Source organism: Equus caballus, chromosome 11, assembly GCF_041296265.1.
Source record: "Equus caballus isolate H_3958 breed thoroughbred chromosome 11, TB-T2T, whole genome shotgun sequence".
NCBI lineage: Eukaryota > Metazoa > Chordata > Mammalia > Perissodactyla > Equidae > Equus > Equus caballus.
Window position 1 is genome coordinate 34,264,679 of NC_091694.1, and position 15,251 is coordinate 34,279,929.

Consider the following 15,251-nt stretch of genomic DNA (forward strand, 5'->3'; position numbering starts at 1 on the left):
TGTAATTGCTGAAGCTTGTGTTTACTTTATTTAGGCTGTAAGAGTCAACGTTAACCGACTCTTTAATGACAGGAATGTAAATGATTGGTTGTTTGCTGCAAGGTACCAAAGACTTTAACAGGATGTTTGATAATGATTCTTGACAGGTAAATTTAGGATTGTTAGATAACTAAAAAAAGTGTTCTTATTTGAAGTTGAGTACACAGAAGTTTCTGTTATTGTCCATTTGATCTATTGGACCTATTTTGGTTTTGGGTGTAATGTAATTTAGGTGACTATCTCTAACAAGCACTTAGCAAGACCAATGTTTGTGCAGGAATGTATGTGTTACCTGTTACACTTGTTTGTTTTGATAGTTGCTTTTTACCTACTAATGAACAAACCCTTCAGTGTTAATCCTTCTTTTTGAGAGTGATTGTAATTCTTTTATGATAAATGCTTTCCAGCTTTTCCAGCTTTCCTGATAAGATCCCTGCTGGAGAGTCTAGCCCTTAGTTCCAACTGTGTAATATAGTTCCAAATATGTTAAGTGTTGTGTTTGTATATACGTATATGTACATATATATGATGTATGCATGTGTGTTAGGATATAAAATTCCTTTATGGCATCACAAGATGGTGCTTTCTAATTGTGCCAAAAGCTAAGCCTGCTGGCTTTCTTTTTCTTTCATTGACTTAGGTATACTTGAGTTATTGTATTCTTTGTTTTAACTGGTCTTAAAAACCACCTTACTAAAATGTTTGGAGACTGTTTTAATGTTGTTGATAAATTATCTGTAAGCTATAGATAACTATAATCATTGATAAACTCTAAACTCTAATGCCGACTTGGCAATTTCAGTTTTAATAAAGTTGGCAGAGCATCTGAACAGACCATTTTTTCCCCCCGATTCCATGAAATACATTATGTGGAATCAAAGATAATTTTAACAGATATGTAGTATTAATTTTATCATCATAGGACTAATGTTTTGAAATTTAAAGCCTATTAAGTTAAATGTGAGCTGTTTTGATGTGTATTAAAACACTATGTGGATTTTTTTTCTTCTAAGTTTCATATTATGAATTAAATATGTTTTCTCCTGAAACTGGGTTACAGTTTAAAAATTTGTCGTCTAGTTTAACTTTGTTTTTTAGCATAATTTTTAAAAATGGTAATGCTTATACTTTAAAATATTGATCTTAAATGTGAATGAAAGTGATTTGGGAAGATTAGGTTCTAATTCTTGTCAGATTTTTGCTGAATGCCATTGAATAGTACATAACTTTTAAAAATTTAGAGTGAAAACAATTGAAATAGTAAATCAAAATATATTAGTAGTATGTAATCATGTTTACTGTTCCAAAGCCTGTTGTGTACTGTTTTAAATAGTTCGTATAGTCAGTAGTATTTATATAATGTTTTAGCTTTTTTTTTAACCTGTCATTTTCTTTAGAGTGTTGTTACTTAAATCAGACATATCTTAAAGAATAATAAGGTCTCTTCAGATGGAATATATTTCTCTTGCCCTTTTCTTTGCTCCAGGGACACCGTCTGCCTCCCTTTTGGGGTAATTAGTCTGCCTCTGTCTCTCTAGCTAACCCCTTTTTCATTTCTTTCCATCTGTGGCACTCTATTCCGTTCTTTTAAGCTCCCCTGAGAAGAGAGCAGCTGGACAGTAGGGGTGGCATCAGCTGCAGGAGGGAATCCTGAGTTCCAAGTGGAGGTGTAGCACTGAGGAAAGGGGAACCGGAAGGACCCAGGTGGTAACTAAAAAGCTGGTTAATTTAGTTTTGAGCCTGCTCTTCACAGGCTGTGTCCTTCTCTTTGGTTCATCGCCTACCATGTCTTATTGCTGAAATGTTTGTGATTCTGGTGATAATATTGCCCTTCTTGGTGGGAAAAGGAGGGAACGCATTCCTCTTCGCAAAGATTGGAATTCTCAGTTTTTCTTATTAACTAGTATTCAATAATGAAAGTACAGAATTGCCTTTGCTTAACCTTAACCCTTATCTCCTTTGTGTCATCCACAGTGTATTTTTTAAAATAAACTTTTTATTTTAAAATAGTTTTAGATTTACGTAAAAGTTGAAAGATAGTATAGAGAGTTCTTGTATAACCCTCACCCAGTTTCTTTTATTGTTAACGTGTTACGTTAGAGTGGTGCATTTTTCACAACTAGTGAGCTAATATTGATACTTTAGTATTAACTGAAGTCCATACTTTATTTGGGTTTCCTTTATTTTTATTTAATGTCCTTTTTCTCCCTTATGATCTCATCCAGATACCGCATAACATTTAATTGTCATGTCTCCTAAGGCTGTTCTAGACTGTGACAGTTTTGCAGACTTTCCTTGTTTTTGATGATCTTGATAGTTCTGAAGAGTTTAGTCAGGTTCCGTAGTGCCTTTTAAATTTCTGTCTGTCTCTCTTATGTTGCACATGTTTGAGTCACCTTCCTTTCAAGTTTAGCTGATGTGTAGAAATAGAATGTAAACTTGTTTTCTTGCTAATTGGTAAAAATCTATTACAGCAAACCAAATCTGATTTGACACCTACTTTAAACCCTCAGTTAATTTATTTTGTAGCAGTAGTCAGTACTGTTTAGTAATTTCCAAAGACTTGATTTTTGGGTCAGGATTTATGCTAACTAGTATTGGCCCAACTATAACATTCCAGAAAGAGACTTGTTTAAAATACACCTTGAATCTCAAAGGCAAATGCTTTTTTTTTTTTTTGACTTTTTGCTCTGCTCTCTCTAAGAGAATGGATAGTTGAATCAATAACAATATGTTTTGGTAGAAAAAGGATTAGAGAACAAAACTCTTCTCTGATTACAGCCTTTTTAATTTTATTTATTTTTTTACTTTAAACTTTGTAGCAGACCTTGTTTAGTGGTGGTGTGATAGAAGTGTAAAATTGGTGGTGGGAAAATTTTAGCTTAATCCCTCTGGTCAAAAGTTGCTATATTGGGTAGGACTGATTGCTTCTTTTAGGTGTTCTGTTAGTTTGTTTCAAATTAAGATTGTTTCATTATCATTAGTATGTCCTTCCAGGGGAAGAGTTTTCTGGCTACTTTATTCTGTGCCTTAACCTTTTTGGAATTTTATTGCTTTCATCATTGGCTTTTAGTCTTCCCCTTAAAACAAAATAAAAACAAAAAATGCACCCTCCCCTGAGGTTTGCATCCTAAAAAAATCATAGTAAGCCAGAATGTGATTAGACTCTTTGAGGAAACTGATACCTTGAGAACTAAAAAAAAGCACGCAGTCAGAGCTAAAAATATTTGTTATTTTTCCTGGCTCCTGTGGTCTATATATGGGATTTTAGCAACATGTCCAAATACTTCCATTATACCAGAATTTCATCATAATACTGTCAAACTAAATGGACCATTGGTTAGTCTTAGAATTTAATTTTGGATGCTTTTACTGAAGGATATTAACTATAGTGAAATTTAACCTTAAGTGGTAGCTTTAATAGGATTGACAAATAGATAAACAGCAGCCAAGTATAGGAATCTAATGTCAGCCAAACTAAAAAATTCTTTTGTGCCCCAGGTAGCCTGAAGATAGTTAAATCGTTTCTATCTTCTGTTCCATGATTTACTTGTGACCCAACTCTTTTTTTTTCTTTTTGAGGAAGATTAGCCCTGAGCTAACATCTGCTGCCGATCCTCTTTTTGCTGAGGAAGACTGGCCCTGAGCTAACATCCATGCCCATCTTCCTCTACTTTATGCGTGGGACGCCTACCACAGCATGGCTTTTGCCAAGTGGTGCCATGTCCACACCCGGGATCCGAACCAGCGAATCCTGGGCTGCCGAGAAGCAGAACATGTGAACTTAACCGCTGTGCCACTGCACCGGCCCCGATGACCCAACTTTTTATATTGGGTATTCTTCTGTGGGCAACCTTCTTTGCCATATTTCTTCTGTGTACCATCCATTTTGAGCAAGAGAGTGTGTCTTTTAAATCTTCCGGTCAAAGATAATCATAGGGGCTGGCCCGGTGGCACAGCGGTTGGGTTCACACGTTCTGCTTCGGTGGCCTGGGGTTTGCCGGTTCGGATTCCAGTTGTGGACATGGCACTGCTTGGCAAGCCATGCTGTGGTAGGCGTCCCACATATAAAGTAGAGGAAGATGGGCATGGATGTTAGCTCAGGGCTAGTATTCCTCAGCAAAAAGAGGAAGATTGGCAGCAGATGTTAGCTCAGGGCTAATCTTCCTCAAAAAAAAAAAAAAATCATAAACATATTAGGCTATTTTTAAACCAGAGTTTTTCAGGTTTTGCTGTACATCAATGATGCTGCCAACTTAAGGCTCTCAGTAATATTTGTTGAATGAATGGCTTATGAATGGGCAATTACTGTTCAAGACAAACCCTGAACTAGACATTTAAACATTTCTCTTTATTCTTTAAGGAAATGCATAATATTTCTACCATGATAATTTTTTTTTAGACATTTTCAAGATTTTGTTTTTTTTCCTTTTTCTCCCCCAACCCCCCCGGTATGTAGTTGTATATTTTTAGTTGTGGGTCCTTCTAGTTGTGGCATGTGGGACGCTGCCTCAGCGTGGCCTGATGAGCGGTACCATGTCCGTGCCCAGGATCCAAACGGGTGAAACCCTGGGCACCTGCAGCGGAGCACGCGAACTTAACCACTCGGCCACAGGGCTGGCCCCTACCATGATAATTTCTGACCCATTTGTTATTCATTAGTGTATGTTACATTTTAGCAGTGTGGCAGAACTATTTAGGAAAAGATTCCTTTTTTATCAGCTTATCACTTTGGAGATATTTAAAGATGTCAGTTTTGAAAAAAACATTGAGTACGAGTACTAGGTGCATCAGCTTTTTAATTTTTAATTTTTTTTCCTGCTCATGGAGAATTATTTTGATGACCTGTCACATACTTTGGCATCACTACAATCTGTATCCTCAGAAAAAAATATTTTCTGGCGATCAAATTTAGCATTTCAACTTTTGCATTATTTTCTTCAGGTAAATACTTTGTAAAATTCTTTCAAGTATTGATGATTAAGAGTTCTAATGCTGATAGTAACAGAAAAGTACTAAAAACACAGATTTGAAACTGTTTTCTCTGGGGATACAGATACAAGAGGAGGAAAACGTTTATTTAAATGCATTAAGCAGACTTTTTCCATTAGGCTATGACTGATTAAGTTCGAAAGAGCTAGGTAAAGATTTGCCATGTGTTCTTCTCTCCCTCCCTTTCTTATTGTAATGATGGTGTTGAGATTCAGGGACTTATTTTAATTAGTATAAGAGGTACATATCACTATGTCTTGGGTGGGTTGTTTGTACCATTTCACTTTTCATATCTCTGAATACATGTTAGAGAGAAGTACTTTTATTATGGTTATTATAACATTAGGATATCAAAGCTTGGCTCAGTAGGCTTCTTGTTTCTAAGTAATAATCTACCCCCGCCCCCCGAAAAAAGAACAAACCGTCAGGCTTTTCACTGCGTGTTATTAGGACTTATTATTTCCTTAGCAATGAAAAAATGAAATTATATTACTTCAGTATAATGGTTGCTTATTACACTGTACATACATGCTTTTCATGTAGGTGAAGATGCACTTCGGAGATTTGTTGGCTTTAGGAAACCCTAACAGGTGGTCAATTCTTCTTTGTTTTATGCATAACTTCCATTTAGTGATAATAAGAATTGTGGGCATTTGAGGGTATAATGTAAAATGAGAATTAAGTTCACCTGAGTTTCTCTAGATAAAATTTAAAAGTTTTTAAAAAATTTAAAAGTTTCTCTTGAAAACTAATACTGTTTTCTAAACTATATTTAGTGTTAAATTATTTAACTACAGGTTTAACTGAAATAGATTTTTTAAAATAAAACTATAAAGTTTTCAGAATTTTATCTGAAAATTTGTATAAATTATTGTATTATAGCTTTTACTATTCCAAAGATTTGCCAGTCTTCCTCTTATTTTGTATGTGGCATGCCAGCACAGCATGGCTTGACAAGCGGTGTGTGTAGGTCCACGCCCAGGATCGGAAGCCACAAACCCCGGGTCACCGAAGTGGAGCATGAGAACTTAATCACTATGCCACCGATCCAGCCCCCCAAAGATTTTTATATGTACTCTTTTTGGGAAGAAGGCAAATTCAGTCTCAAGTCTTAAGTGAATAATTTTTTGATTTTTAAAGTTTATAGTGATTATACAACTTTGATATGTAATGGTAGCTGTGTGTCTTGGATCTTCAATGCTTTAAGACAGTAGTTAGAAAAAAGATTTTGGTAAAGATTACTTGTGTAGGACAAAAGTGTTACAACCATTGTGCTTCTTAGAAAGTAAGGATTTTTGAGATAACAGGTGATAAAAATAGAGTGTATTAAATAGATTATAAAGAAGTGAAGAATTGGGAGGTATTTCCAGCATAATTCTCTTGGAATGAAGAACATATATATTTTTAGTAATCATAAGTCACATGATTTGAGGTAAAACTCTTAATGTAGCTATTTAATTTTGAAATGATAGAAGATGATTAAGCTGAAAGCAGATTGATTGAGAAAGATTCATTTTTTTCTCTCATCAATTCATAAATATGCTTGTGATCTAGACCTTTAAGTAATTAAAGTGAAGTCACTATGTGCCACTTCTCTTTTCTCCTAGCCTATTGTTTTCTTTAATAAAGTGAAACTCATGAAATTTTGGCTTTAAATCTAAGTAGATAAGGATGTCTACAATATAATAGAATTTGAAGAGCTTTTTCTATTTAATATCAATAATTTAAAAGTTATTTTACTCCAGCTCCTGAGAATTGTTATTTTCTAAAGCTTACCTCATTTTTAAAAATCTTACCTTTTTAGAAAAAACACAAGTAGTTGATTTGAAAGACTTGATTATAATTTAGGAGACACTTTAATGAACAACATAAAATCAACATTAATCTTTGTAGTGGCACGAATTTCTAGTGCAAAGTCCACTGTCATGCTTTTTAGTTAATATTTACACGTTCTACCCATTTGTTGTGTAAGTTATGAATATAAACCATGTGTCACTTGTAATATGTTTCTACTTTTATTCAAAAACATCATAGTTGATTATTTTTCTGTGAGTATAGTATATACATTTTTAGTGTTGAATTAAAATAGGTCTTGTCATTTATTTTTACTTAAATTGAAAGAGGATGACCCATATTTATAAAATAAATATAATATTTATATTTATATAAACATTTATAAAATGTTTATAAAGGTATATAAGCTATAGAAGGATACTAAATTATATTTGAAATAGCAGTTTAAAATCTTATGATAAAAGTTAAAATGCTGAATGAGTATCATCTGTAGCAGGATTCACTGGGTGCTTTGTTATACATCGGAAATGGGTAGAGTGAAAGATTTTTCTTTCTGAGCTACATCCAGACATCTCAAAATGACTGTATTAATGTTTTTTTGGTGAGTTAACTTGGAGTGGATAGATTTGCTGGCAAAATTGAGGCTGTATAGTTAGTGAAGATAGCTTTAACTTTATATCAGAAGTGGCATTTAAAATTTAAGTCTTTAAATTTTTGAACTTTTCCTCCAAGTAGAGGATCCTATACTGAATAGTAATCTTGGGAGTCATTTGGTTGAAATGAGACCTAAGGTGGCTGATAATGCACTGCTTGTTAGGCTCTGTGCCAAAAGCTTCCTTTTTATTCATCACTTATTTTTATAGTTGAGTTATGGATTAGAATGCTCATGGACATAAAATGTTTTGAGTTTAATTATTAACTGGCTGGGTTTTTTGGCAGGCTGAATGACTGGAGGAATTAGGACAAAGTAATAAGTGAGCCAGTTTAGAAATTGGTATCTTAGGTATAGAGTGATAGAGTATGTTTAATATTTCCCGGGTTATAACAAGTGTCCTTTTCATTGATACAGAAACCCAGTCAGTTTGTTTGCAATATACTGTTGTCGTCTTATACAATGGGAAAACAATTTTCAGGTAATTTAATGGAATACATGGCGCTCAGCCCTTTTATTCCTTATGGAGTAACTTTGAAACTTGATATTTTAATGTCTAGAGATACATCAAAGTGATTGTAGCTCAACCTTCTGAGGTGAAGTAAGGTTTACGAATTTAAAAGTTAAAGTGTAACACTTTTTACTTGGCTTTGAGAAGATATAGTGCCATTACTTTTTCGTTCTTTTATTTCTCTTGTAGAAGAGGAAGATGGAGTATGGGAGAATGGACTTTCCTATGAATGCCGTACTCTGCTTTTCAAAGCAGTTCACAATCTGTTGGAACGGTGTTTAATGAACCGGAACTTTGTACGTATTGGCAAGTGGTTTGTAAAGCCTTATGAAAAAGATGAAAAACCTATAAATAAAAGGTAAGCTATCTTACTTAAACTCTTACTTGATTTTTCTTTAGGTTTGTTAATTTTTATGGCTTTATGGAAAATGTGGAATAAAACAAGCTGCATGTTGCAGACATATATAGGAGGTTAACTTTGGCAGAGTACTATAAGTATTCAATTTTCTTTGACCACTTCACCATTTCTTTTACACATTTTAAGAATTTTCTTGCATTGTGTCAATATAGTGGCCTAAGTTTTGATTTAGGATGATAGAAAAAATTTGGGATGAAAACAGGTTTTTGCGTTGAAGTGTGCTTTTTTAATACTAGTGGAACTATATTCATGGTACACTGTTAAAATTAAGTAATTTTGATACTTGTTAAAGATAGTGATCTGTAGCTGTATTTTGGGTTGAATTAACCCTTCTCATTCCCAGAGCTCTCATTTTGCTTTAATTAAAGTAATTTAAATTTGTGTTTTTCTATATAAGACATGTTTACTCTTGGAGTGTTTATAATTTTCTTGAACTTTGAATTAAGCAAATTTATGACACTAATTTGTAGAGTAGTTACAGATGGAGCCATAGACTACTTTGATACCTTCTTTTCCTGTGCAGTTAAAAGCTTTAGGTTACTACAATTCTCTGTGATTGTTTTTTTTAAAGATTTTATTTTTTTCCTTTTTCTCCCCAAAGTCCCCCAGTACATAGTTGTATATTCTTCATTGTTGGCCCTCTAGTTGCGGCATGTGGGACGCTGCCTCATTGTGGTTTGATGAGCAGTGCCATGTCCGCACCCAGGATTCGAACCAACAAAACACTGGGCCGCCTGCAGCGGAGCACGCGAACTTAACCACTCGGTCATGGGGCCAGCCCCTACAGTTCTCTGTGATTTAAATAATATAAGGCACAATCTGTTAGAAGATTCACTCCCAAGCAGTTGTTGAATTAGTGAGGCTTCAAGAAAAATGAAACAGTGGAGAGTAAGATGGGATGTGGGAGAAGAGAAAATGAAGGAAATTTATTAGTCTTCCCTGAAAGATGTGAGAATAGGAAGTAAACATTTGGTTGTAATTATAATCATTATTGAGATACCATCTTTTATGTCGTATTTGTACATCTTTTTTCATGTGCACCTGGAGTTTTTTCAAACTTCCCTTTTTAGTTTTAATAGAATGGATGAGTAGATAAGTCTGAACAAATCAAGGTTCTTTCATTTTTTTCTCTTTGAAAATTAAACCTTTATTGTCAGCAAAATAACTAATTCTACAAGTTATCAATGCATTCCATTGCAAATGACAGAAAACCTAACTACCTGGCTTATGTAGGAATTTATTTTTCTCAATAGCCAAGGAGTCTGGAGGTAGGTAGTCTGATATTGGTGCATCTGTTCGATAATGTCATCAAGGACTCAGGTTCCCTGGAGTTTTCTGCTCTGTCATCTTTAGCCTTTGGCTTTCATCCTCATGGTCCAAGTGGGCGTTGCACCTCCGGACCTCACTCACAGTGGATTCTAAGCAGGAAGAGAAAGGAAGGGAGGAAGCAAGAAGGGGTGACTCTCAGATTGGAAAGTAGATTCTTTTCTGGAAACTTCAGGTGGCGTATCATTGGCTATACTCAGGAGAAACAAGTATTTTTATGTGGGATCATTGCCACTGTGAACAAAATAAGGCTTCTGGTTAGTAAGAAGAAATGGAGAATAGATATTAGGTAGGCAATTAGAAGAAGGAGAAATAGATATTGGGTAGGCAGTTAGCAGTGTTCACCGTGTACACTTATATAGTTTTAAGAAGTCAAGTAGACTACCAAGATTTGAAATGAAAAGCTGCAATCCTGTGCCCCAACTCCTAGATGTGCTCTTCAGAGGCAATCCTTTTTGATTCTTTTAATTTGCCTGCTTAAAATTATGGTAGCACATAACGTGTTTGTTTTTGAGTTTTGCCTCCCTTTTGGGGTAATCAGTCTGCCTCTGTCTCTCTAGCTAACCCCTTAATCTGTTGATGATTTAGCTATCTTACCTCCCCCTACTCCCATCCCCACCACTTGGACATTGGCATACTTGTATATACTCTTCTCCCTTCCCTTCTCTCTTTCCTTAACTTTCCAGTATAGTTATAAGATTTGGTGAAAACAATACCTGTTGTTTATATTATGATAAGATAAATATTATTTGTAGCTGAGCCTTATAGTGTATTAGGATTAAATTCCATTTCCTGTACCTCTTTTTTTCCCATGGTGTTAATGATTATCTCTTTTTTCACTTAACTGTCTATGCTAGGGATTGGTAAACTACCACCCCACAGGGCAAATATACTGCCACCTGTTTTTATAAATAGAATTTTATTGTAACAAAGCCATGCTCATTCATTTATGGATTATTTTATGCCTTCTTTCACACTACAGCAGAGTTGAATAGTTGTGACAGAGACAGATGACACACAAAGCCTAAAATGTTTACTCACTGGCTCTTTATGGATAAAATTTGCTGACCCCTGATCTAGTACCTATTGGTAATTAACCCTTAGACTATCTACCAGAAGTATAAAGATCCCCTCTCAACCTTTTAGGAGTTGTTTAATATATTCATTTCTTTTTTTTCCTCTCTCTTCCGTTAGTTAATATTCCTATTTGAGCCTTTCATTCTTCTGTTCCAGTTTGGACTGCTTGTTCTGTAGGCCTGTTTCACAGCAGTCATCTCCGGAATTCCCTTTGCTTTTCTGTCTGTTGGATCCCTTATTTCCTAGATCTCATGTTTCCTTTTTTTGTCTTACTGTTTTGGTAGTGCTCATTCACCAGTAGTTTCCAGAGAAGGGAGTACATGAGAAGTAATGTATTTCGGATCTTGAATGTCTGAATCACCTCTTTTTCTGCTCCGAAGACTTTTGAGCACTAAAATGCTGACTGCAAGTTCTATGTATGTGGGTACCTATGAAGTTGCAGGCTTTGGTAGGGTGATTGGTCAGGGACCTGGCCATCTTTATTGGGTGCCTGTCACCCAACTGCCTGTCTTGATGTGTCCACCCCTGTAAGTTAGTTTTCCTGGAGGAGTCCTTTAGTATCCTGACTAGAGAGTATAAGCTTGGCTGCCAATGTTTAGGGAGTCTGTTCGGGAAAGGTGACTCTATTTGTATGCTTACATTGGGGAAATACTATACTCGTGTTTAGATTTTCTCTTAATCTCTCATTTAAATACATCATCTCAGCTATATCTTGTATCTCTGAGTGCTGAGTCCCTCTGTTTCAGCCAGTTGAGAGAGTGAACTCTTAAGTTTTCCACTGATCTGGAGCAATGTAAAGAGCCATTCTACAGATTGGGGAAGTGGATCCAGGAGTCCAACTTATTCATTTGAACTTTCAGTCCTTCTATTTTTAGTTATACTGTACATCCACCTTCAGAAATACACCAGTGTCTTCTACTTCTGAGCCTTTCTCAGATTCTGTGGTTTGATTCGTTTTGTGTCTGGGCTTCTTCCCCTTAGCCTTTACCTACTGAGTCAGTTAATATATTTGCCTTTGCTTACTCCCTAAATTTTGTGGCCATCTCTTGTCTGCTGCTGTCACTTCTATCATTCCCCCCCCCACCCCCCACCTTTTACTGTCTGTATGGAGGGGGTTTCACAGAGAATTAGAAGTAAATTAATGTGTTCAATCAGCCATGTAAGATACTGGAAGTATCTTTATTTCTCTTTATGAAAGAAATTTTTTCTAATGGGCTGTTATTAATGGAAGATACAGCTTTTCATATTGGAGATTTCCATGAATCCAACAGATTCTGCTTGTTATTTAACCATGTAATTGCGCACTAGTGTTTTTCCATGGGCTGACCCATTTAGAAGGGGAGCTAAATTTAAATTTTTTTTTTTTTTTAGTGGAGTGGTACCAGAAATAGTATATGCTCTTTTGAATTACTCTTGAAGCATAGTTGTGGTGCAAAACTGACTTCATCCAGGAAAGATACATGCTGGTCCTCAAATCTTTTTTCACAGGAACTTCCCTGCCACCTGTCCTCCCTTTAGAAAAGCAAGTAGAAAAAAATCAAGCAAATAAGTCTCTCAGTTTCTTTCTTTCTTTATTTTTGGTGAGGAAGATTGGCCTTGAGCTAACATCTGTGCCAGTCTTCTTCTATTTTATGTGTGATGCTGCCCCAGCATGGCTTGATGAGCAGTGCTAGGTCTGTGCTCAGGATCTGAACCTGTGAACTCCCAGCTGCGAAAGCGGAGTACGCAAACTTAACCATGATGCCACTGGACCAGATTCATTAATTTCTTTTAATTATGGTTTGGGACCCCTTACTTTTACACTGAATGCAGTGGAATGATATTGGGATGGTAGATAAAGATTGGATTATAAATTAATGTGTTTCTACCCCATTATGAATCTAGCCCATTAAGGAACATCATATATACTATTTTTGTTTACTGATCAATTCACTTTTTGTTAAACTTGTGTAAACATTCTTAAAAAACACAGTTGTCAAAGAAGGAAATTTGTTTCGTGAAACTGGTTTGATTTGAACAAAGGAGAAATAATAATTCTTGACTTTTTTCTTATTTTCTTCCTCCATTTTTTTCCCATTTAAATATAGATTCTCATCTTCTAATAATCTAGACTTCCATATAGTTAATTATCTGGTTAACTGTAACAGTCTTTAGGGACTGAAAGAGAGGAAATGGAATTAAATCTAGTGGTACAGCTGGGTTAGCTGTAAAGAACCCCTCACCTATAAGGGTAATTAACCACTGAAACAAACTTAACACGAAATTTAAAAGAATTACCAATCTTCAGATATTTGGTTAAAAGAATGACCGGTGTTTTGTCTTGAACAGTTTAGGTGTTTCCCTACACTAGAGGGGACTGGATCAGATGACAGTCACTCTGTTTGCTAGTGAAACCAGGGGAAATGGGCTGTACCCATGTAAATCATGTACCAATGACTTACTGTAGGTTTTAAATAGTCTCTTAGTGAAAAGATGTTACAAACTTGTGATGTTTGAGAGCACATTCGGATAAGATTATTTTGAAGAACTTTCTAAAGTTTGTGTTTGGTTAAGCTTTTTGTCGTGTTGAATCTATTGTAGCAATTTAGCTAAGTGGTCAGTTAAGTTTTGTATATTCAGTAAGAGTTTAAATGCTTCTAGGACGGTACACAGGATAGAAAGATATTAGTAATGAATTTTTTTTTAAGACAGCTAGTCCAATAGCTTGCAGTATGTATTGAGATAGGAGGTCTGCTAAATAAGTGGCAGTTGAGGTTGTGTAGGAGAGAAATAAGTTAATAGGGAACATATTTGATTTTAATATACACTTTTATTTTATCCCATCCCGCCATATAGTTAATTTCTATAGAAAAAAATGTATTGCTTAGTTGGTAAATCTGCTTTGAGATTTTTACTCTGCTGTGTAAGATAGTTATCTTTAACCTCGATTTTAAAAGGCAATATAGGATATAGATAGGATAGAATAAATAAACTTTTCCTGGATCTAACACAAAGGAGATAAATTCAAATGTCTGGTTCCGTATGTTCTAAGCTCTTATTTTGGGTCCTGAAATTAAGGGTTAAGTAGTAGCAAAGAACCTGATCTGCAGAGATTTTGGGTCTTGTGGGATGAAGCAGGCAAAGTTCACAGAAAGGAGAGGAGTACATCCCTAAGTGTTTGTACAGGTTAGTTGTAACTGGAATATTAGGGCAAAATAAGGAAATTTAATGCTTTTTTTTTTTCTTTCAGAGAAGTTTTAGAACTGTGCTGTTTAATATAGTAGCCACCAGCCACTTGTGGCTAAATTTCAATTAATTGAAGAAAATAAAATTAAAAATTCACAACAACATTGTAGTTTTAATTCACAAAATTAAACAACAGCAACAAACAAACACAGAGATAACAGAGAATAGATTGATATTTACTAGAGGGCAAGTGGAGGGAGGGTGGAAAAGGTTAAAGGGCACATTTGTAGAGTGACAAATGGCATCTAGACTTCTGGTGGTGAACATGATGTAGTCTGTACAGAAGTCAAAATATCACGATGTACGCCTGAAAATTTATATAGTGTTATAAACCAATTTTACCTCAAAAAAAAAATTCAGTTCCTCAGTTGCATGCGCCACATTTCAAGTACTCCTATGACTAGTGGCTGTTTATTGGATAGTGTAGATGTAGAGTATTTCCATCATTGCAGAAAGTTCTTTTGGATGGTATTGCCTGTACCAGAGCCTTTACACTTATAATTAATATTTTAGGAGCTTCAGTAAAGAAGTTAGTCAAGGTTGTTTTTGTTTTTAAGGCAGTAAGTGAAAGAATATACTTAAAATTTCACCCCTAAAGTTATGTCTGTCTTCCACTACACCTATGGCTTTTACACAGTCACTTTATCTCCAACATTTTAATTAAACATAAGCACAAGATTTAAATCTCCTCTGGAAAAATATTAGTAGCCATTTTGTATAGCTTTGGGATGTCTTTTGGTTGGGTTTCTTTTTTTGCTGAGGAAGATTCACCCTGAGCTAACATCTGTGCTGGTCTTCCTCTATTCTGCGTGTGGGTTGCCGCCACAGAGTGACCACTGATGAGCAGTGTAGGTCCGAACCTGGGAACTGAACCTAGGCCACTGAAATGGAGCACTTAAAAGTCAACCACTAGGCCATGGGGCTCATCCCTGGTTGGATTTCTTAATACCTCTGAAAACCTGAACTTCTAGGGAAGCTAAGAGCTGTCACTATTGAATTTTCTAAGGACTCATTTCCTATCTTATTGTTTCCTAAGCTAGCTCTGTCCAATAGAAATATAATGTGAGTCTCATCTGTAATTTTAATCTTTTGTACACACAGTAAAAAAAATAAAAAAGGGCTGGCCTGGTGGTTTAGTGGTGAAGTTTGTGTGCTCTGCTTGGTGGCCTGGGTTTTGTGGGTTCGGATCCTGGATGCAGACCTATACACTGCTCATC

General features: G+C 35.5%; 1 protein-coding gene across 1 annotated transcript in view; it reads left to right on the plus strand.

The window, feature by feature from the left end:
* The window catches only part of MED13 (mediator complex subunit 13), a 101,193-nt gene that overhangs the window by 3,649 nt on the left and 82,293 nt on the right, over positions 1–15,251 (plus strand). Inside the window, exon 3 of the mRNA XM_023652937.2 lies at positions 8,178–8,346. Coding sequence (XP_023508705.1) covers positions 8,178–8,346 — 169 coding nt within the window. The remainder of the gene's footprint in view (positions 1–8,177; positions 8,347–15,251) is intronic.